The sequence below is a fragment of the Dama dama genome, chromosome 7 (genome assembly GCF_033118175.1).
Source record: "Dama dama isolate Ldn47 chromosome 7, ASM3311817v1, whole genome shotgun sequence".
Lineage (NCBI taxonomy): Eukaryota > Metazoa > Chordata > Mammalia > Artiodactyla > Cervidae > Dama > Dama dama.
The window spans coordinates 21788224-21812304 of NC_083687.1; the positions used below are offsets into that span (position 1 = coordinate 21788224).

Genomic DNA, 24081 nt, shown 5'->3' on the forward strand with positions numbered 1-24081 from the left:
CCTACCAACTAGATGGCATTATTAGTTTCTGAAACAGATTTTCAAATGAAATCCAAAACACAGGCTATGCCACGAACTGCCACTGTGTTAGATTTATTGAGAAAAGTAAGTGATGTCCACTACTGATTTATGTAAAAGTGGTACTCCCAATTCAGATAAGTAACAGAAGACAAAAACAGTATTTTGAACACTAGAGGAAATACTACCTATGAGTTCAAAGTCTTATCCTCTAAGATGTCCATCTTTCCTCCCCCCGAATAATCAATGAATGGCTTGTTAATCCTTATGGATATTTTGGCAGGAGAAAGAATGAAGCAAACCACAGTTCAAGACCCAGTTCTACTAATTAACAACTGCTGTTATCGCTGTTTAATTGCTAAGTCGTATTCTATGCGTAGGGACCCGATGGACTTTACCCCACCAGGCTCCTCTGTTCATGGGATTTTCCAGGCAAGAATACTGGAGTGAGTTGCCATTTCCTTCTCCAGGGGATCTTACTGAACCAGGGATCGAACCTGTGTCTCCTGCTTTGGCAGGTGGGTTCTTTACCACTGAGCCCCCTGGGCAGACCCTAATAGCTGTGTGATCTTATGCAAAAATTTAACTTCTCTGTCCAGAAACCTGTTTAAAACAGAAAAATGGATACCTCATGCTATTATGGGGATACTAAGGAGTATCGTAATATGTGCCATGTACTCAGAAGTATTTAGTGAAGGAGAAGAGTTGTTAGAGTTTTTAAAATTGCTTATCTTGACAACATAAAATACTGAACCATGAAAATTACTATCTCTGGGGGGTTACATTGCCATCATGTGGGGTGGTTTAATGCTTAACTTAGTAAATTTTCCCCTGCCCATCAAGTCTTTGGGGTACAACTTAAAGACTGCTCACATATTACTTTAGAACCACTAGAGATGCAGGAAAAATATGTTACAACTAAATAGCAAGCTATCTTATTGTTGGGACAAGTAGAATATTAGTAAAGATGTTATTTGGAGGGGGAATGAAAGCTGGTCTGAAGTCCGAACAGAGAAGGATAAATTTGTTAAAGTTATCTTTCTGGAAGTGAAGGGTAGAGATCTTTTTGCAAATATTTTTTAAAAATTCATAGTTTAGAACTTGTATATTAGATTCTGGAGAGTAATTGTGCTTCTGGACTGTAAGGATGTAAACATTTCTTTGGTATATAACAATAAAATGAAAAGGTCATTACTTTCTTCCTGTCCCCACCCTAATCGCACTCCACGTTGGGGGAATTGTTTAGCAATTGTTGAGATTTCTGTTCAACTTTTGACCAGGAACCTTCTCTGGGTTCTCAAGTCCCTGACATGGTTAGGAGCTCACAGTTTCCAATAACTGGTTAGACAGGCCAGAGAAGAAGAGAAAGAAATCTTCCATGGTTAAGGAAAATATATATATTGATATATAGTATACAGATGCAGTGGGGCTTCCCAGCTGGCACAAGTGGTAAAGAACCCTCCTGCCAATGCAGCAGATGTAAGAGACATGGGTCCGATCCCTGGGTTGGGAAGATCCCTTGGAGAAGGGCACAGCAACCCACTGCAGTATTCTTGCCTGAAGAACCCCAAAAACAGAGGAGCCTGGTGGGCTATAGTCCATGGGGTCACAAAGAGTCAGACACGACGGAAGCGACTGAGCATGCACATACACACACATGCAAAACATTTTCATGAGTGTGTGTACACGTGTGTATGTACAGGTGTATATTTCCCCCCCTAGAGATACATTTACCCAAAAGAGGAATACAAAGGCACATCCAGTGAGTATTTTCTAGGGCAGGTCTTAACTTGGTGGATATTTTATTCTCAAACAGTTTTAAGATAAATTCTCCATTCTAGATAGAGTGGAGAGTTCACAACTTCTTTTTCCCTGTTTGAAGTCCTCATTAAATTATCTCTCAATCTTTTTTGAACTAGTACCTTGGAATGAGCTGAGATTTAGAGCTTGGAAGGAATACATTCCCTTTACATAAAGAAGTTTTCCCATTACATAAAGAAATTCTAGGCCAGGCGTGGTCTAGAGGGTTTATGACCTCCCTGGAAAGCTGGGTTATTCACTGCAAAGCTGTGATGCCATTTCAGCTTACAACCTAAGCATACCCAGTGATAATAAATGTTTCAGGCATCATTTTCTTTTCTATTTGTCAATTTTAAGTTTCATCAGAAAGAACTAAAACAGGCTATTATAAATTGTTGATAGCTGTATTCAGAATCACTAAGGTTGCAAAGGGTACTCACTGAGTTTTATATTAAAATCTGCTTCTTTAGGAGAATAACATTAATGAAGCCACTGTTTTCTTGTTATTGCTTCGAATAAATCTGACACTCAGAGGTAGCAACTGTCAAGGTCTGAATTACTTTCCCACAGTTAAAAGACTCTAAATAGAGAGGCACGTTATCAGTTGGCTTTCCCGCTTTACCATGTCATTAGTTGAATACTGTTCCCTGCCTTTCCCTGACGTGACAGGTGGCTGCGAAATCTGCCTGCTAACCTTCTCAGGGAGCATCTGTCACTTGTACAAAATCCCTTCTTCCCACTCTGAAAGGTGTTTGCTACTTTCTTGAGAGGTGAGATAATACTCTACAGTACACATTTAAACATATTAAGTTTCAGGTAATTTTTAGGGTTACTGTCTAACATTCAGTTTTACATGAACACATTTATTTCCAAAATGGCCTCAGTTCTAGTCCTTTTCGTTATCAGAGGACAAACATGCTTTTGTTGTGAGGGTCAGAATCTGCTATGGGAAAGCCATCCCCTCCTCCACACCACATCTTCCCTACACATTCCCTTTTGGTTTTTAGAAATTAAAGATGGTCTGGAGATGTAACGTGAAATAAATATTATTTGAAATTCTGGGGGGAAGTGGTGTGCGAGGGAGGCTCACAATGGAGCACAATATATGCATACAGATTACTAAGTCACACTGTTGTACAGTGGACACAACATCGCAAAGCAATCACACTCCAATTAAAAAAAATAAAATTCCAGCCATTGAGCAATGACAGTTTCTGTCAACTTAACATTTGGTTCCTAAAATTTACCACATATAACTCCAGAGGGCTTCAATGTTTGAGAATGAAATCGTACACAACTCAAAATTCTTCTAAGCTGCTGAGTGAACACCATGGTTTTTGAAGATTCTGAGAGAGCTTTAGAGCTCTACAGAACCAAAAAGGTTGCCTGCAGCCGGGTCCTCTGCCCAGCACTGTATTTGCAAAGCATAAGAAACAGGTGTGAAGCTTGACGAGCAAGCTCTCCTAACAAATACCCACAAGCTTCTCTGCCAGATCAATCCCGCGATACCCCCCAGTACCCACATTTTCATTTGTATCACTTGTCTCCTCCCAAAACAGAGGGCAAAGCATATCATACCAACTCTGCTCCATCATTCTCTTCCTGTGCATCCTGCCAAACAAAACGAGTCATGCAATTTTCACTGGTTCAAATGACAAATAGATTTCAATGTACTAAGTGGCCAAGATGTGCTGGCTTTTTCTTTTCATAACTCACACAACAGCATGACACAGACTATGAGTCAGTCATATACTTTCGTGTGAAAAAAGTAAATGAAATTCAAAAAGTATCAAGCATTTTTCTCAGCATCATTCCTGTGTGTCCAGAAAGGTTAAGAGACTTGTTCAAGGGTTGCATGGATTGGGAGGATACAGGGAGATTCTCAAAAGCAGAGGAGAGAAAGTAGGACTTTTGAGTCACCTTGGAAAGGCCCTGGACTTTTAGATGGGAAGGAAAAGTCCTACAGCAATCCTAGGTTTTCAAGGGTATGAAGAATTATTACTCTGAGAACAAATTTCTGCTTCTATGTCCCCCTCTTCCAAGAGAACCACCACGCTTAAAACATAACATGAGCACAACTTCAAAAAGGAGCAGCATGAACAAACTAAAAATCATGATATGAGACCTTGACAGCCTCAGTGGGTCCCTGAATGAATGAATGGTGGACACAGGTTAAAGGGAGGCCTGGGTAAGAACACATCAGATAACGTAGCCTCTCTTTGCCTCTACTGGTCCCACTGCTGGCATGCTTTTCCCTCAGATCGACACATGGCCCTTTCACTCATTTCAGATTCCTGAATGACACTAGAATAATGACATTTAAGAAACTGCCACCTGGCCAGAAATGCTTCTACTGGCCACCCATTCAAAAGTGGTCAATGGAATTTTTGGAGAGAGAAATATGGTGAAACGCATTTGCCTGATTTCCTCCTCTTTGAGGGACTATTGATCTAGCAGTCCTGGCAAAGTTTCAGAAATAGGAACTTGAAGGGCCTCCAGTGCAAACTCCCTTCCAGCAATTCACCTCCTCACTCTGCTCCATCTTTCTTCAAAACCCTCATCACTGCCTGAAATTACATGCGTGCTGTATGCTAAGTCACTTCAGCTGTGTCCGACTCTCTGCAACACCGTGGACTATAGACCGACAGGCTCCTCTATCCACGGGATTCTCCAGGCAAGAATACAGGACTGGGTTGCCACGCCCTCCTGCAGGGGATCTTCCCAACACCAGGATCGAACCCGCGTCTCTTCTATCTACCAGCATTGGCAGGCGGCTTCTTTACCACTAGTGCCCCCTAGGAAATTATAGTATACACTTATTTGTTTACTAGTTTGCTGTCTGACTCCTGGATTAGCATGTGCATTCTCTGAGGGCTGGAATGGTTGTCTTGTCCATCTCCCAGTACTTAGAGTATCCCCTGGTCAGGAGTTAAATGCACTAAACATACGTTTTTTATTTTTTTATTGAAGTGTAGCCTATTTACAATGTTATGCCCATCTCTGTTGTACAACAGTGGCTCAGTTATACATACCTATATATACATGTATATATATTCTTTTTTTTAAACTTTTATATTTTATTAATCATGGATTTTTGTATTATTTTTTCTTTTCTTTTTTTTTAATGGTGCAAGAAATATTATTTAGTTACTGAGTTTCTTCACCGTGGGGCATGTGGGATTCTAAACCCCGGACCAGGGATCAAACCTGTGCCCCCTGCAGTGGAAGCGCAAAGTCCTAACCACTGAACCACCAGAGAAGTCCCTTTTTAACTCTTCTTTTCTTTATGGTTTATTCCAGGAGATTGGATACCATTCCCTGTGCTATACTGTAGGACCTTGTTGCTTGTCTAGTATAAATAGTTTGCATCTAAATCTCCAGCTCCAGGGGTCTTTGAAACTTCTGATCTTCTTATAAGACCTGCCATGCTTCCCGCCTGTCCTAAGAAACAGAAAGAAATTTCATGAGCCCCTGTCTCCTGTATGGATGCCTGTGGAGTCAGGACTGGACCCCTGGACTTGAATGAGGAGCCCTCCAGCCCAGAGAGGAGGCATCCACCCTCTTTCTGTGTGGGAAGCTCTCACTGCAGGGAAGGGGCAGTGGGTACAGGTAAAGTCTCTAAGCCATCAGAAATGTTGCTTCTGAAACTGCATCCATTAAGGCTTTGCTTAGGGGAGTGGATCAAGGTGTTTAAGCAGAGGTTATTCTAGATGATATTGGACTGACTTTGCCTGTACCTCCCTGTGTCTAGGACACACAAGATACTGACTTTAGAGATGATCATCTATGCCCAGCTCCATTCCGACCAGCCAAGTTAGAAATCCTGGGCGTGGGACCTGATCCTTGTCAATATTTTAAAAGCTCTCCAAGGGGATACCAATGTGTAATCAGATTGAAGAACCACTGGACTAAAGTGAAACAAAAATTTCATTACCCATCTTGGATCTTTCATTTCCCCGAGTTTGGCTCCTTGTTGAAGGGTGGGGGTAGGGAGGACTATTTTCAGAATATAAGAACACTCAAGAAAATCAACCCTGTTCACCTGCGTACACACAGACACACACACACAGATGCATGAACTAACAGATACTCACAGACACACACAAACACAAACAGACACAAACACAGACATATACAGACACACATCAATACAAACACACAGACCCCAGAGACACATACAGACACATAAAGGCAGACACACACACAGAGACACACAGATACACGTACAAACATACACACAGACACACAGGCAGGCATGAACACACAGACACACACAAAGACAGACACACACAACATACACAAGCAAACTCTACAGCTCACCATGTCATTTTCCTCCTATTGAGAGTTTTGAGTTTCTTTATCTTTCTGAGCAGCCTTTTGCCATCAGACAGCTAAGTTCTCAACACTACCAGTGGGATTTCCGGAGAAAGACAAATATGGGGGTGCATTTGCCTTATTTCCTCATCTGTTTGGTATTACTGCCCCAGCAGCTTTGGCAAAATTTAGGAGATGGGAGCCTTAAGGGCCCCCAGTGCAACCAGCTGAGATTCCCCCATGGAAGATTAGGTTTCCTGAATTGCTGTAAGTCACTGCATTTGCGTTTGCCTCTGCCCCCTCAAATAAATCACTGCATTTGCAAAGAGAGGCTGCTTGATTGCATAACCCTGGTGTGGTTTCTTTTCCACGGGGGTTCCAGGTAGAAAGGGAGAGTCTGCAAAAGGCAGAAAAGCCTGAGATCAAGCAAGTTGGATGCAGGTAGGTGAGACAAACCCTCACCTAGGGTGCCTCCCCTTTCTCCGACAAGGAATATTAAAGGTTTAGAAGAAAGAAACTCCCGGCTCCACTGTGAATCTGGAAGAGATGATTAATGAAGTTTACCTTTGGTGAAATTTTGGTACTAGAATTTGACATCTGAACCTCTCTTCATGCCACTAAGCCATGCTCACTTTTGAACAAGGAACATATAGGTTTTCTCAACCAACCTCTTTGGCCTATCTTAATTTTGCTTGATTACTGTCTCATTTCAAATGATTAAATGGCTAAGTTACCAGGTTGTGTGTGTGTGTGTGTGTGTGTGTGTGTGTGTGTGTGTGTGTGTATGTGTGTGTCTGGGGGGATGGGAAGGAAAATGCATTCTGTATCCTGGACTGTCATTGTAAACTCAGCTGGAGATAGGACATTCCAGTAAACTGGCAGAAGTAACTTACTACCTTTAGAGAATGTCTGAACAGATGATCATGACTATGATGGCAACAGCTAACATGTATTGAACATGAAATATGTCAGGCACTGTGTTAACTGTTTTACATGTATAATTTTCTTTAATCCTCCCATCAAGCCAAAGAAGTAGGAATGATGATTAACATGTCACAGATAAGAAAACTAAAGCACAGAAGGATTCAGAACCTTGTTCCAAAGAAACAAATCCATGACGATTCCAAGTTACCAATATTTAGCAGGAAGGACATATAATGCACCTTTCTGGTGGGAGTCTTCTCAGAAAACCCCACACATTTCTTATGGAAAGTGTGAAGGCTTCATCATCTTATGGAAAATGTGAGAGGCTTCATCATCCCACCCCTCCTCCCCCTGTTTCCCTTCCGTCTCTCACAGAGATCCTACTGCAGTTAAATGCATTGACTCACCTGACTGCAAATAGATGCCTTCCCGTCTCCATGCCCTCCCTCTTCCTGTATCAAAATCTACCCATCTTCAAGTTAAGTACCACTTGCTCTATGGCGCCATCCCAACCACTCCAGTACAATCATCTGTAAGAATTTTGTGTCCCCAGAATTCCATAAAATACTCCGCCTTTAAGAAATATTGGGCATGTCTGCAACAACACGGATGGAACTAGGGATAATCATACTAAGTGAAGTAAGTCAGACAGAGAAAGACAAACACCATATGATATCACTCATATGTAGAATCTTTAAAAAATGATACAAATGAACTTATTTACAAAACAGAAATAGACTCACAGACGTAGAAAACAAACTTATTATTAACCAGAGAGGAAAGGGGATGGGAGTACAAATTAGAAGTTCAGAATTAATAGACCCACTCCCATATATAAAATAGATAAATAGCAAGAACTTAGTGTATAGCACAGGGAATTGTATTTAACATCTTATAATAATCTATAATCAAAAAGAATCTGAAAAAAGAACATATATATATATATGTATATGTATATAGGCTTCCCTAGGGGCTCAGATGGTAAAGAATCTGCCTGCAATGCAGGAGACCTGGGTTCAATCCCTGGGTCCAGAAGATCTTCTGGAGAAGGGAATGACTACCCACTCCAGTATTCTTGCCTGGAGAATTCCATGGACAGAGGAGCCTGGCAGGTTACAGTCCATGGGGTTGCAAAAAATCGGACATGACTAAGTGACTAACACACACATATATATAAACATATAACTGAATCAGTTTGCTGCACACCAGAAACATTGCAAATCAACTATATTTCAATAAAAAATAAAATATGGAATAATGATTTAAAAGGATAAATATTGGGCAAATGGTTCTTTCTATGTCTATATTACAAATACCTACGTCATATAAGCGTATTTTATACTCCTTTCTGTATGAACATAGTGCCTGGCAGACAGCAGTTCCCTGAGAAATATTTTCTCACCATTATTTCGTGGACCAAAAAAGTCTAGATTTTCACAGGACAAGCATGTAATTAAACGCGAACTGTTAAGAATAGAAGGGCATTGTAAAGTTTTACTTTAGGTACGCACAATTCTATTCCAGCTGGTGTGCAGAGACGGCTTTTACCCAGTTACCCATGTACTTTAAACAGGTTTTAAACTGGAGGGGCTTTGCGAACTGCTCCCTTCTGGAATGTATACAGCAGGTGTGACCAGCAGGACTGTCTCTACACGCATATTTCCACTGTGGACGCGGCTGTAGGCAGCACCCATCCATTCCATTCTAATTTTCTGAACCTCAGTATGACAGGTGGTGGACACTTTACAGCACTGCCGTAAGAATTGGTAAACACAGGGCCACACATTTAAAATATGCAGAAACAACAAACCAGATTCTTGAATCCAGTTCAAAAGAGTGTTCAAAACCGCAATCTTGAATGACAGAGCCATGCGTTATGCTAGTGGACACACACATTCCCACCTGGGAAGCACCAGAGCGTCATCTTGCACACCCCAAAACAAAGAATTCCGGGTCTTACTTTAAGTCAAGACTAAGGGGAGGGTGGGAAACGATCCTGCAGTGTGATTCCCCTTTCCTTCCTTCTGTCACACAATGAGCAACTGCCCTTTTGCTTGTGTGTGTGAACTGCTTAAATAAGAAGCTTCTGCTAGATCTTATTTTCAGTATGAGAGAAGAAATCGAAATTCCCATTCCGCAAGCATGGCACCTTTTTCAGAACACAAACCCAAAGGGGCAAAAGGAAAGAGAACGTGTGTCATCAGGAGACAATTACCCACGACAATCAAACAATTGCTGCAGACACTCAGTGAGGACCAGCGCCCTGGGATACTACATCTCAAGATGCAAAATTTATTTATGCCTGAACTTTCTTTATGGAAAACTGTTCAGGGGAAATGACTTGCTGCTTCTGCCTGACAAAGGAAATTTAGACAGCTCTTTTCCAACTTTGATTTTCTGAGAGCTGGGAATTGAAACTGCTGTCTTTAGAAGAAGAGCTTTTGTTCAATTTGCACATCATGGCCTACATAAGGGACATTTCATTGAAGGGGTTAAGGTCCAATGATCGGGGTGTCCTGGGTACGGTGATTATTATATGCGCTTTCTTCATTGAGTCATTGATTTAAAACCCCTCAAAACACTAAGCACTAGCAAATTCTTACTGACACGGAGACTATGAAAACATGTCTACTGTGAAAAGGACTGACTGGGGATCGCCTAATAGGAAAGGCAAGAATACACAGACAATGATTTTTCAAACCTTATCACATGCAAAATGAATGCGCTGGTCTCTCTTCTAACTTATTCTAATTAACAGAGCCAGGCACTCACCCCATGCATTTCTAGCGCAGATCCTGAGCTGAAAACTACGAATCAAAGTCCTGTTCCCTTTAGCTAACAAGGCTGCTGGCAGCTTCGGCAACCAGCAACAATGAAATAAAGACTGCAGGTGCGTACCTTAACCTCCTGGTTGGTGAAGACCTCCACATCCACCACGCAAGCAACCAGAGTGGAAACATCACAGTCCATGCTAGGGGCTGGCATTCCCCCTCCGGAATTGACAAGAAAGAGTTAGGCAGCCTCGGAGTCCTGCGGGCTGGGAAGAACCTTCCAGGTAGCTGGTGCCGGGGCCGGCCGGGCGCTGCCCTGCCCTGGGGATGGCCGAGCCGGGCACCTGAACCCACTCGGCTGCGCGCACACACGCAGCCCGCCGCGGCTCAGGCAGCAGGGCAGAGTAAGAGCCGCCGGCTCTCTGATGGCAATGACATCACCACAAGGACTGACACAAGCTGGAGCTATTTTTTTTCCCCCAGCCTTTTTATCTCTAGGCAGTGCAGTGGAGCAAATTGAACATGATTATGTGCTAAATCTGAACTCAGACTAAATCAATTCAGGCAGCAGCTCGCTAGGAACTGAGTCATAGCTGTTGTTTCAGCCGAGTGCTTATGTTTGCAAAAAGCCAGGGTGGGGCATGGTGGGGGGGGGGCGGACATCTGACACCAGAGACTCTGTTTGGGGTGGGGGTGGGTGGGGGAATTATTCTGCCTATGAGCCTGCTGAGGTTAAGGTGTGACAATTTCTCTGCCTCAGAAAGGAGCAGGAAGTTGAGGCATTTTGCAAATTGCTTGGCTTCTGTTAATTGCCCTGTGCCTCTCAGAGAGGACACACATGTTCTGGGCACCCTAAAGCATCTCGGGTGGGCACGGGCTAAATAGAAATCCATTCTTGGAGTGACTAAGAGAGCTGGGCGTCAGTCCTTTAGGCAGCCTGGTAAGAGGAGATAATTAGAGGTTTGTGAATGTCTATTTGAAGCACATTAAGTGCAGACCAGGAACTCTAAAAGCACCCCTCGAAGCTCTGGATTTCAGGCTGTTGCCAAGGTCATTCAAACCCAAAGTGGGAAGGAGTTCCAGCAAACGTCTCGTGCAGGGACAGATGGCAGAGTCTAACAGGCAAACGCACTGATGTGGGTCATTGTCAGAACCTCAGGGCTTGATTTTGCCCGAGACTTTGAACTTGTCCAATGGCTTTTTCGGTCTCTTTTCCTGATTGTGAACCCCTGAAGGGCAGGGTTGGGGATAATTCATCTTTATATCTTGAGACTTTAGCCGAGTGTCTGGCATGAGAAGGCAGTAATTGTTTAATGTAAGAACAAACCAAACGGGAACAGCCTTCACAGCAGAAGTGAGCAAAGGAAAAAAAAAAAAAATACCCAAATCGTTTTCATTTTATCATTGGTTATAAAAATACTGGTAGAATGAACTGACATTCTGGCAGGATCTATGCCCAGTAGAGTGCAGGTGCATCTTCTGTGGCTATCAGAGGTCACGATCTGTAACAGATTGGTGCCTTTCTAACCCAAGACTGGACAAAGTGGCCACATTTTGCAGGCAGATGAGAAAGGTGACCTTTTAGACTGAAGGCATAGAAGTTTTCTGGTTGATCCTCATTTTGGGTTACATGTGAGTCTAATGAAAGCAAAAGAAAGTGAGTCTAATCAGCTCAGCTCAGTTCAGTTCAGTTGCTCAGTCGTGTCTGACTCTTTGCAATCCCATGGATTGCAGCACACCAGGCTTCACAGTCCATCACCAACTCCCGGAGCTTGCTCAAACTCATGTCCATCGAGACAGTGATGCCATCCAACCATCTCACCCTCTGTCGTCCCCTTCTCCTCCTGCCCCCAATCCCTCCGAGCATCAAGGTCTTTTCCAATGAGTCAGCTCTTCGCACCAGGTGGCCAAAGTATTGGAGTTTCAGCTTCAACATCAGTCCTTCCAATGAATATTCAGGACTGATTTCCTTTAGGATTGACTGGTTGGATCTCCTTGCAAACCAAGGGACTCTCAAGAGTCTTCTCCAACATCACAGTTCAAAAGCACCAATTCTTCAGTACTCAGCTTTCTTTATAGTCCAACTCTCACATCCATACATGACTACTGGAAAAACCATAGCTTTGACTAGACGGACCATTGTTGGTAAGGTAATGTCTCTGCTTTTTAATATGCTGTCATGTTGATCATAGTTTTCCTTCCAAGGAGCAAGCGTCTTTTAATTTCACGGCTGTAGTCACCATCTGCAGTGATTTTGGAGCCCAAGAAAATTAAGTCTCTCACTGTTTCCATTGTTTCCCCATCTATTTGCCATGAAGTGATGGGACCGGATGCCACAATCTTAGTTTTCTGAATGTTGAGTCTTAAGCCAAATTTTTCACTCTCCTCTTTCACTTTCATCAAGAGGCTTGTTAGTTCTTCTTTGCTTTCTGCCATAAGGGTGGTGTCATCTGCATATCTGAGGTGATTGATATTTCTCCCAGCAATCTTGATTTCAGCTTGTGCTTCATCCAGCCTGGCATTTCACATGATGTACTCTGCATATAAGTTAAATAAGCAGGGTGACAATATACAGCCTTGACATACTCCTTTCCCAATTTGGAACCAGTCTGTTGTTCCATGTACAGTTCTAACTGTAGCTTCTTGACCTGCATACAGATTTCTCAGGAGGCAGGTCAGGTGGTCTGGTGTTCCTATCTCTTTAAGAATTTTCCATAGTTTGTTGTGATCCACACAGTCAAAGGCTTTGGCATAGTCAATAAAGCAGAAGTTTTTCTGGAACTCTCGTGCTTTTTCGATGATCCAATGGATGTTGGCAATTTGATCTCTGGTTCCTCTGCCTTTTCTACATCCAGCTTGAACATCTGGAAATTCATAGTTCACATACTATTGAAGCCTGGCTTGGAGAATTTTGAGCATTATTTTGCTAGCATGTGAGATGAGTGCAATTGTGTGGTAGTTTGAACAATCTTTGGCGTTGCTTTTCTTTGGGATTGGAATGAAAACTGATCTTTTCCAGTCCTGTGGCCACTGCTGAGCTTTCCAAATTTGCTGGCATATTGAGTGCAGCACTTTCACAGCATCATCTTTTAGCACATCATCATCTTTTCATCTTTGAAATAGCTCAACTGGAATTCCATCACCTCCACTAGCTTTCTTCATAGTGATGCTTCCTAAGGTCCACTTGACTTTGCATTCCAGGACATCTGGCTCTAGGTGAGTGATCATACCATGATGGTTATCTGGGTCATGAAGATCTTCTGTGTATAGCTCTTCTGTGTATTCTTGCCACCTCTTCTTAATATCGTCTGCTTAGTTTTTCATACCATTCTGTCTTTTATTGTGCCCATCTTTGCATGAAATGTTCCTTTGGTATCACTAGTTTTCTTGAGGAGATCTCTAGTCTTTCCCATTCTATTATTTTCCTCTATTTCCTTGCATTGGTCACTGAGGACGGCTTTCTTATCTCTCTCCTTGCTATTCTTTGAAACTCTGTATTCAAATGGGTATATCTTTTGTTTTCTCCTTCGCCTTAGCTTCTCTTCTTTTCTCAGCTATTTGTAAGGCCTCCTCAGACAAACATTTTGCCTTTTTGCATTTCTTTTTCTTGGGGATGGTCTTGATCACTGCATCCTGACAATGTCACGTACCTCCATCCATATTTCTTCAGGCACTCTATCAGATCTAATCCCTTGAATCTATTTGTCACTTCCACTGTATAATCATAAGGATTTGATTTGGGTCATACCTGAATGGCCTAGTAGATTTGCCTACTTTCTTCAATTTAAGTCTGAATTTGGCAATAAGGAGTTCATGACCTGAGCCACAGTCAGCTCCCAGTCCTGTTTATGCTGACTGTATAGAGCTTCTCCATCTTTGGCTGCAAAGAAAATAATCAGTCTGATTTTGGTATTGACCATCTGGTGATGTTCATGTCTCTTGTGTTGTTGGAAGAGGGTGTTTGCTATGACCAGTGTGTTCTGTTGGCAAAACTCTGTTAGCCTTTGACCTGCTTTGTTTTGTACTCCAAGGCCAGATTTGCCTGTTACTCCAGGTATCTCTTGACTTCCTACATTTGCATCCCAGTCCCCTATAATGAAAAGGACATCGTTTTTGGGTGTTAGTTCTAGCAGGTCTTGTAGATCTTCATAGAACTGTTCAACTTCAACTTCTTCAGTGTTACTGGTTGGGACATAGACTTGGATTACTGTGATATTGAATGTTTGCCTTGGCAATGGACAGAGATCCTTCTGTCGTTTTTGAGATTGCATCCATGTACTGAATTTCAGACTCTTTTGTTGACTATGATGGCTCCTCCATTTCTTCTAAGGAATTCCTGCCCACAGTAGTAGATATAATGGTCATCTGAGTTAAATTTGCCCATTCCAGTCCATTTCAGTTCACTGACTCCTAAAATGTTGATGTTTACTCTTTCCATCTCCTGTCTGACCACTTCCAATTTGCCTTGATTCATGGACCTAACGTTCTAGTTTCCTATGCAATATTGCTCTTTACAGCATCAGACTTTACTTCCATCACCAGTCACATCCACAGGTGTTGTTTTTGTTTTGGGTCTGTCTCTTCATTCTTTCTGGAGGTATTTCTCCACTCCTCTCCAGTAGCATATTGGGCACCTACTCACCTGGGGAGTTCACCTTTCAGTGTCCTCTATCTTTTTGCCTTTTCATGCTGTTCATGGGATTCTCAAGGCAAGAATACTGAAGTGGTTTGCCATTACCTTCTCCAGTGGACCACATTTTGTCAGAATTCTCCACCATGATCCATCCATCTTGGGTGGCCCTGCATGGCATGGCTCATGATTTCATTGAGCTAGACAAGGCTGTGGTCCATGTGATTAATGAAATCAGCTCACCAATAGAAATATGTAGACTGATTTAACTCTGTGTGTGTGTGTGTGTGTACATGTGTGTGTACAGTACTTACTGTGTTGTCTAGGGCACTGTGGGGAGTATGAAATTATGAAAACAGATAATTCAACTAACAGTTTCTGAGTAATGACTATGTACAGAGCTCTACCAGCTGCCCTGAGGACAAAATGATGAGATACCTCTAAAATGATGACTAAGTAAAATTCACGATCCTCAAGGGGCTTAAAGTCCAGGGGAGAAGACATGGAGACTAACACCTATACAACACAGCAATGGTGGCAGTGGCAAAGGATGGGCAGATGGCCCTTGGTGGGAGCACTGGGGAAAGAGCAAGGGATGCTGAAGGGACCTGGGGCAGATGAGCCTCAAGGAGCAGGACTTGACTTCTGATCTTCAAACACAGGTAAAAGTCTGTCAGACAGAGAAGGGGTGAGGAGGGCCCCCCCAGGCAGGGAGTGCAGACTAGAAATATCCAGAGCAAAGGCAAAATACAGGGACTCCCCTGGTGGTCCAACAGTTAAGAGTCCACCATGCAACGCAGGGCACACCAACTCCATCTGTGGTCCAGGAAGATCCCACATATGGCAGAGCAGCTAAGCCCATGCACCCCAACTACTGAAGCCATGTGCTGCAACTACTGAAGCCCATGTACCCTGGAATCTGTGCTCTGCAACAAGAGAGGCCTACAATTCAAAGGTTAAGTCTAGCGCACAGGTCCACAGCTGATCAAAGAGCAACAAGGCAGTAGGGACGACCCATTACAACCATCTCTCTGCTCACTTACAGGGTTTTTGTGAATTATTTCACACTTTCTGTTTAGGGAAGAGCTACAAAGGTTGCTCGGGGCTTTCCTGGTGGCTCAGTGGTAAAGAATCCATCTGCCAAAGCAGGAGATGCAAGAGGAACACCAGCTCGATCCCTGAGTTGGGAAGATCCCCTGGAGGACTAAATGGCAATCCCTTCTAATATTCTTGGAAAAATCCTATGGACAGAGGAGCTTGGCAGGCTACAGTCCATGGGGTCACAAAGAGTCGGACACGGCTGAGCAACTGAGCATACACATAAAGGTTAAACGTGTCATTTAAGAGAAAGAGCCTTGCTCTGACACATCTTGGCAGGAGGACATTAGTCTCTCCAGGAAATAAAGCCTCACCTCAAATTGTAAAATAGGTATTTTAGAGGCTTCCCTGGCAGCTCGGTGGTAAAACTGTTTTACCTGTCAATGCAGGGGGCACAGGTTCGATCCCCGGTCCAGAAAGATATCAGAGGCCGTGGAACAGCAAAGCCCATGCGATGCAGCTGCTGAGCCTAAACAAGCCTGCGTACCCTCGCACCTGTGCTCTGCAACAGGAGAAGCCACCAAATGAGAAGCCCCTGTTCTCTGCAACCAGAGAAAAGCCTGCACAGCAACCAAGACCCAGCACAGCCAAAAATAAACAATAAATTAAAAATATTTAAAAAAAAAAATAGGTATTTTTTTCTGATGCAACTTCAGTTTCTCCTTTTCAGTTTGCTTCTTTCCTGGAGACGCTTTCTTGTACTCCTGAGTCCACTAACTTTATACTTTCCTCTTTTAAAATATCTTTTCAAGGACACAGTTCTCAATTCATTTCTGTTAGCATGAAATGACTGGTAACTTATAGTATTACCTGTCATAGAGGAATCTGCATGATGGGTAATATTAGGTTGGCCAAAAAGTTCATTCAGGTTTGTCCATAGGTTGCTGCAGGAAAAAATGAATGAACTTTTTAGCCAGCTCAGTATTATAGGAGATCAAATTTTATATTGAGTAAATAGTGTTTTTAGGGCGAAATTATAGGCATTGAGAGCAAGTAGTGATTTTGAAATAAAATTATTGGATTTTTAATAGGTTGGTTCAACAAATTGGCTATATTGCACTATTCAACTGTTTACACAAAACACTTTCCTATAGATCAGAATCCCTAGGGCACTTCCCTGTTAAAGTTGTGCCCTATTTCTCTAGATAGAAGGTATTTTTGATGGCTGAGGGATGACTGGCAGCCTGTATATAAGCACTGGGCTATGGCTACAAGGTCCTATGAATCCTGGCTCTTGTCTGCTTTCCCATCTCAGCCCATCATTTCTCCCTGTCCTCTCCACATCCTAGATTAACTGGTCTTCTTTGGATTAAAAAAAAAAAAAAAGCCAAGCTCTTTCGGATCTCAGGGACTTTGCATTTGCTATTGCCTTTGTCAAAAAAATTTCCAGATTTCTGCATGGCTGGCTCCTTCTTACCATGCTCATCTCAGCTCAGAGGTCATCTCCTTGGGGAAGTCCTCCCTGATCACCTAAATAAAAATATGTGTGTCCGTGTGTGCATGCATGTGTGTGAGCATGCATGCACACGTGCACACGCACACACACACACACTCAAACACTATCTGGCATCTTCTAATTTTATTCATAGCACTTTCCACTGTCTGAAACTATTCACTTATTTCTTGACTTGTTCTCTACAACCCCAACTAAAATGTCATCTCCACAAAAGCAGAGGGTTTGTTTATTCTGTTCTCTGCTGTATTCTCAGAGGCTAGAAAAGTTCCTGACACTTAGGTACTCTCGGTAATGTCTGAAGTGTGAGTGAATAAAGAAATAAGTTAATCTAAAGAGGCAAGTAGAAGGACTCAGACACACAGGCATGTCTCCAGATCTGGAGTTAGGAAGGGCCTCACAGGGGGATACATGGATTGACAGCCGAGCTGAGGTACTAAGCCCCAAGTGGGCAGGAAGAGATGGGGACCTTCCAATCCCCAAACCAGCAGCCAAATCTTATTTGTTTATGAGCACAGATATTCCCATCACAGCTATGGGTTGTCAGAGGCTTTGATCCCTCTGTGTATCCTTCTCACTTGAGTTTGCTTTTAATGTTTATTGTTGAAAACTCAGACGTATTCAAAAGTTGAGAGAACACTATGATGAGCTTTCAAATACCCACCACCTAACCACAACAATAGCTTGGGACCAACCTTGCTTCCTGGCAGAGAGTGGTCCCCAGACCAAGAGTATCAACAGCACCTGGGAATTTGTTAGAAAGGCAAATTCTTTTTTTTTTTTTAATTTTTTATTTGTATTGAGGGATAGCTGATAATGGATTGCCTGGATTAGAATCTGGGTTTGTTTGACCTTAGAGCTCCTTTGGGCCTCTCTGGGGGCTCCGTGGTAAAGAATCAGCCTGCCAATGCAGGACACTCAGGTTTGATCCCTCGGACAGGAAGATCCCTGGAGGAGGAAATGGCAACCCACTCCAGTATTCTTACCTGGAAAATGCCAGGGACAAAGGAACCTGGAGACTACAGCCCAAGGGGTTGTAAAAGAGTCAGACATGACTTAGTGACTAAATCAACAACAATACAGCCAATTAAAAATATTGTGATAGCTTCAGATGAATAGCAACGGGGACCCAACCATATATATCCATGTATCCATTCTCCCACAGACTCCCCTCCCTTCCAGGCTGTCACATAATATTGAGCAGAGTTCCGTTTGAGGAAAGGCAAATTCTTGAGCCACATCCAAGATTGGGTGGGCTGGACCAGTATCTACATTTTAACCAGACCTCTAGGTAATTCTGGGGCAAGTTCAAGTCTGAGCACCAGTGTTCCTTGTCCCTGAGAGCTCAGCTCTCTGTTATTGTGACATTGTATCATTTCATTGTAAACATTTCATCGTCTATCTCTAAAAGACAAGGGCTCATTTTTTGAAATCACAATACTTATCACACACAGAAAGCAAGACTAGTTCCTTAGTACCATCAAATGTCCTACTAGGGTTCACATTTCTCTCATGATACTACAAGTGTTCTCTTCCCTTCCTGGTTCCTCTCCACCCACTCCCTGGTCCCATCCTGCTGTCCCTTCCTTCAGTCCTTCCTTTATTTAACATTTCCTTTACTTAAATTCCCGATGGCGCAGTGGGTACAGAATCTGCCTGCAATGCAGGAGACACAGGAGACATTGGTTTGATCCCTGGGTCAGGGAGATCCCCTGGAGAAGGAAATGGCAATCCACTCCAGTATTCTTGGGGATAATTCCATGGACAGAGGAGCCTGGCAAGCTACAGTCCACGGGGTCCCAAAAAATCTGACAAGACTGAGAGCCTATGCACTCAGCACTCACCACTTACTTAAATTGGGATCTAAACTACTGTGTCTTTCACGTATCTTAATATGTAGAGTCCTCCTCCATGTCTTCTTTTTCCTTCCTTACAGTTTGCTGTTGTTGATGATAGAATCATGTTATTTGTCCTTTAGGATTCTCCCCAGTCTGGATTTTCTTGATTAATTCCACATTTGTTGCTGTTGTTCAGTTGCTAAGTTGTGTCTGATTCTTCTCGATCCCATGGACTGCAGCATGCCAGGCTCCCCTGTCCTTCACTATCTCCTGGAGTTAGCTCAAATTCATGTCCATTGAGTTGGTGATGCTGTCCAACCATCTCATCCTCTGCTGCCTCTTTCTCCTTTTGCCTTCGGTCTTTCTCAGCATCACAGTCTTTTCCAGTGAACTGACTCTTTGCATCAGGTGGCCAAAGTGCTGGAGCTTCAGCTTTAGTATCAATCCTTCCGATGAATATTCAGGGTTGATTTCCTTTAGGATTGACTGGTTTCTCTTTTACCTGTTGGTCCCATTAATTAGATCCTGAGCCTTGATAGATTTGGGTTGGCAAGACTCCTTCATGGATAGTGTTGTGTACTTGGTGGGTAGGTAATTGGTGTAATTAGTGGATAGGTAATGTCTGACCATCTCTTTTTGTGGCATTAGCAATCATTTATGCTCAATGCCTAGATTCACTCTTTCATTAGAAGTTTCAGAATGATGGTATTCCCTCAGGACTTCCCCGGTGGCTCAGATGGTAAAGAATCTGCCTGCAATGTGGAGGCCCAGGTTCAATCCCTGTATCAGGAAGATTCCCTGGAGAAGGAAATAGCTACCCACTCCAGTACTCTTGCCTAGAGAACCCCATGGACAGAGGAGCCTGGTGGGCTACAGTCCATGAGGTCCCAAAGGGTTGGACCCACTGAGGGACTAACACTTTCACTTCATTCACTCATGGAATACTTCCATCACAAGGAACTACTTCCCATCTACCATGGACTTATCCTGCATTTGTGTTTTGTAAGACAGACAAGATACGCACTTGATTCTTTTCCTTTATTAACTAGCTTTTTTTTTTTAACGACTTGCTTCCCATTATCCTTCAAAGAAGACCACTGAACATTTTTTACTTTATTAAGCATCATCATGAACTCGTAGACTAAACAGACTTGATGGGTTTAAATCCACTGTCCTTTTATCTTATTGATGCTTAAATTGCTGGTGAGAATATAATCAGGGTGGCTTCTGTGTCCTTTTGACACAATCTCAGTCGTCTTTGAGGGTTACCTCACCATCTGGCAGGACAAGATGTTCCAGACTCATCCTGTCCATTTCCTGCCCCAGATAAGGAGTCAGCCATTTCTTTCTCAGTTTCATTTAGTATTTCAACATATTTCAAGATCATAATCTGTAGACTTTGAGATGTTCTTTGCACTGAGTCAGTTATTATTTAGAAGACTTCTTAGTGGCCTGAGCTAGAAAATATATAATGTGTTTTATTTGTTTACTTTTTAAATAATAAGGTCTTACTTTTAAACTTCTTAAAACTTATTTTTTAATTGAAGTACAGTTGAATGTGTTGTTGTTGTTGCTATTCAGCTGCTAAGTTTTACCCAACTCTTTGCTACCCCATGGACAGTGAGGCTTCCCTGTCCTTCCCTATCTCCTGGACTTTGCTGAAATTCATGTCCATAATATGTTTTAAAGATGACATGCATCATGAGTTCAGGCTGATAATTCAAAATCAAATCCAGAATTTTTAAATCTCACATCTGTATCCTCTCTCTTCCACATCAAATATCTTGTTTCTTACCAGTCATGGAATTACTCATGTGCCTTATTCCATACTACAACACACAGCAGCTTCAGAATCACAATAATCACTAGGAAAAATTTAAGATTTCCCCCCGCTCTTTTTGTCCTCAGGATATACCCATGAGGCTGGTAGAAACTCCCCTGCAGTGACAGAAGCTCAGGGCTGTATCTGGCCCTCCTCTTTTCACCATAAAGTCACTTTCAGACAGAAACTGAAAGAAAAAGTGGAGGAAGTCTTAGAAGCATTGGAGCCCTGGCTTCCAGCTGTTCCCGAAGCCCGGGGCACCTGTCCTTCCATGGATCTCCTCAGCCAGCTCTTCCCTTGGTGATGTTCCATATCCTAACATTATCCCAGCCCATGCCTCCCTGTTTTCCCCAAACTAATTCAGATATTGTTTCTGTCACTAACAATCAAAAAAGTCCCAGTGCTCTCTCTCACACACATACACACACACACAGCCCTAGCATAACAGATGACTCCAAGGTGGGAGTCACTCATCAGGAGACACATTTTCAGGTCTCTGAACTGTCCCACGGGAACCCTGATTAGACGTGAGGTGAGGGAGCTGCCAGCCTCTAACCCTCCCTCTTGAGGTAACAGCAGGAGTCCCAGGATGGCATTCTCTTAAGAAAACCTGCTCACAGAACCACCTTTCCATCTCCACTTGCTTCTCCCTATCAATCCCTCCTTTCAGACTTCAGAGCAGTCTAACTAGTTTCCTGCCTCCTGCTTTGAAAATCCACATATTGGTGTGATACCTACCTCTGTGCAAAATGTCATATTTCCTGTGTTATCACATCTCAGTTGAAACTTGAAATTTATCATCCCATTACACCGTCACTAACTTAGGACAAAACTTGTGGAGTCACTCTGCAAAAATTCACGAGCATTATGGCATTTAAACTTCACAATAGGTACCGTTTCATAATGAGGAAGTCATTTGCCCATCCATTCATCCTCATCCATCCATCCATCCAATGGCTAGTGAATATACTATGGACCCAGGACACAGAGAGGCACTGGCCATAGAAAGATGGCAAGTTATCATCCTTTTCCTCGAGGAGGTCCGTTGTAAAGGGAGGAAAGGATCACAATATGACTGACATGATACGATACATGATATGATGATGTGATGTATTTCTATAGATGATGTTGATACAAGGTATGACATGAGCACAGGAGAAGTATAAGTTTGCCATACGCAACAGGCACTAGAAAAGCTTTCCCTGAGGAAGGAATGTTTTGCTAAACTTTGAAAAATAAGCAGTTTTCTAGTTATCCAGACAGGCAGACAAGTAGGGAGATGACATTTTAAGCATAGGTAGGGGCTTGGGCTGATGCGGTAAGGTAAGACAGTGAGTGGCCCAAGGATTGCTGCCCATGAAATTGCAGCTGGAGTTAGGGATTAAAGGTGGGGAGCCATGGAAAATGCAGCTAGACTGCTATGCAGGGGCCTGACCATGAAGAGCTTTGTGAGTTACTGGTAGAAATTTAAACTTTATTCCATAGGAATAGTGACCCAGTGGAGGCTACAACGGTAGCTTCTTGGCTCTTTCTGTCTCTAATTTTACTACCATTGAATTCATCCTGCCGAAAATTTGTGGCCAGGGAAAATTTTCTACTAAGAAAAATTATATTCTCTCTATGAGTGTGTCAGTCAGCTCAGCCGCTCATTCGTGTCTGACTCGTTGTGACCCCATGGACTGCAGCACGCCAGGTTCCCCTGTCCACACCAACTCCTAGGGCTTACTCAAACTCATGTCCATCGAGCCAGTGATGCCATCCAACCATCTCATCCTCTGTCGTCCCGTCTGTGTGTTCTGTGTGCTAAGTCACTTCAGTCATGCCCGACGCTGTGCACCTTATGGGCTGTAGCCCGCCAGGCTCTTCTGCCCATGGGATTCTCCAGGCAAGAGTACTGAAGGTGGTTGCCATTTCCTTCTCTAGGAGATCTTCCTGACCTAGGGACTGAACCCCATGTCTCTTAAGTCTTCTACACTGGCAGGCGGGTTCTTTACCACTAGGGCCGCCTGGAAAGTCATGAGAGCTGAGCTTAAAGTTGGAACCGGGGCAGCAAATAGGCAAGGGATTCTAGTAAGGGAATGTTGGAAATCTAATGGACAAATAGGCTTCTGAGACCTTGTGATGGGAATTTTTAGCACTATGTTAGTAGAGGGCAAGCTTTCTCCACTAAAATAATGCATATTACTTCCACATACATAATGCACATAAATCCATTATAGCTCTTGTCTCCCTGTAGGGTTTAAATGTTTTATTGTGTCCTCAGCACTTAGCACGTTGCCAGGCATAATGCGTGCAATCAAGACGATGTCTGATCAGTGAATGAAAGAATGTATGAACAAAAGACAAGATGAGCTGAGGCCACCCCCACTTCTTTTCATGAATGGGTTATTGTTGAGTCATCTATCTGAGTAGCGGCTCTGTCAGCTTTAGTCTTTGGTGCTTAGCATAAAGTTTCCTACCCCACCACTCATCAGGTTTTGAGAGTTCTAGAGATGTAAACTGGAAGAACTAATAAGAAGCATAGCCATGAAGCCTCAGACATATATGATATATATTGAGTCGCTTCAGTCATGTCTGACTTTTTGCAACCCTATGGACTGTAGCATACCAGGCTCCTCTGTCCATGGGATTCTCCAGGCAATAATAATGGCGAAGGTTGCCACTTCCTCCTCGAGGGGATCTTCCTAACCCAGGGATTGAACCGGTGTCTCTTAAGTCTCCTGCACTGTTCTTTACCACTAGCACTACCTGGGAAGACCAGAAGCCTCAGACATACATATGTATATAAGGAGAGATGGCCGAAAGTCCACTGAGCCTTGTGTTCCTTCCACAATACAGAACTGTTTATGGAAAGTGGTTTCCCAACTGGGGCTACGATTTCCAGTCTGCCTGAGTTCTGTCCAATGGAATGGGAACAGGATGAATGCCACTTACAGGTCTGGCCCATAAGAACCTCCAGCTGAACTCATTTCTTGTCTTCAACTTGATCTTTGGCATTGAAGATGATGGAGTCTTTATTAGCTTAGGTCTCTGAATGACTGCATGGATCACACTCCTATTTCCTTCATCCTCTTCCCCATCACACTGCCAATGGGGTTTTACATGAGTTGGAAACAAACCTCTCTTCCTGCAAGCCCCTAAGACTTGAGAGCATATTGGCTAGAAAAGTCAGCATTACTTTAACTAATACAGCCTGTGTGCGTGTATGTGTCCATGTTGAAGTATGCGCTGAGAATGCGAAATCCAATTTTAAACAGAATTGAATACCAAACGGGGATACGACCAGAAGTAAGATGATTTAATCCTGAAATGTGGAAAATCTTTCATTTTAAATTGAATTTGAATGTCTTAAATTAGCAAATGAGCAGGTAATCACATTGTTATTTGATCCATCATGGTTAGTCTATGTCAAG

The 24081-nt window shown here is 42.9% G+C and overlaps 1 protein-coding gene across 2 annotated transcripts in view; it reads right to left on the minus strand.

Moving 5' to 3' along the window:
* Positions 1–24081, minus strand: part of RCAN2 (regulator of calcineurin 2) — a 225515-nt gene that overhangs the window by 88470 nt on the left and 112964 nt on the right. The window contains exon 1 of one of the 2 annotated variants that reach the window (XM_061146864.1): positions 9955–10232. The exons of the other annotated variant lie outside the window; for it this stretch is intronic. Within the exon in view, the coding sequence (XP_061002847.1) occupies positions 9955–10041 (87 nt within the window). The 5' untranslated portion in view covers positions 10042–10232. Of the gene's footprint in view, positions 1–9954; positions 10233–24081 lie in introns of those variants that run through there. 2 annotated transcript variants of the gene reach the window in all.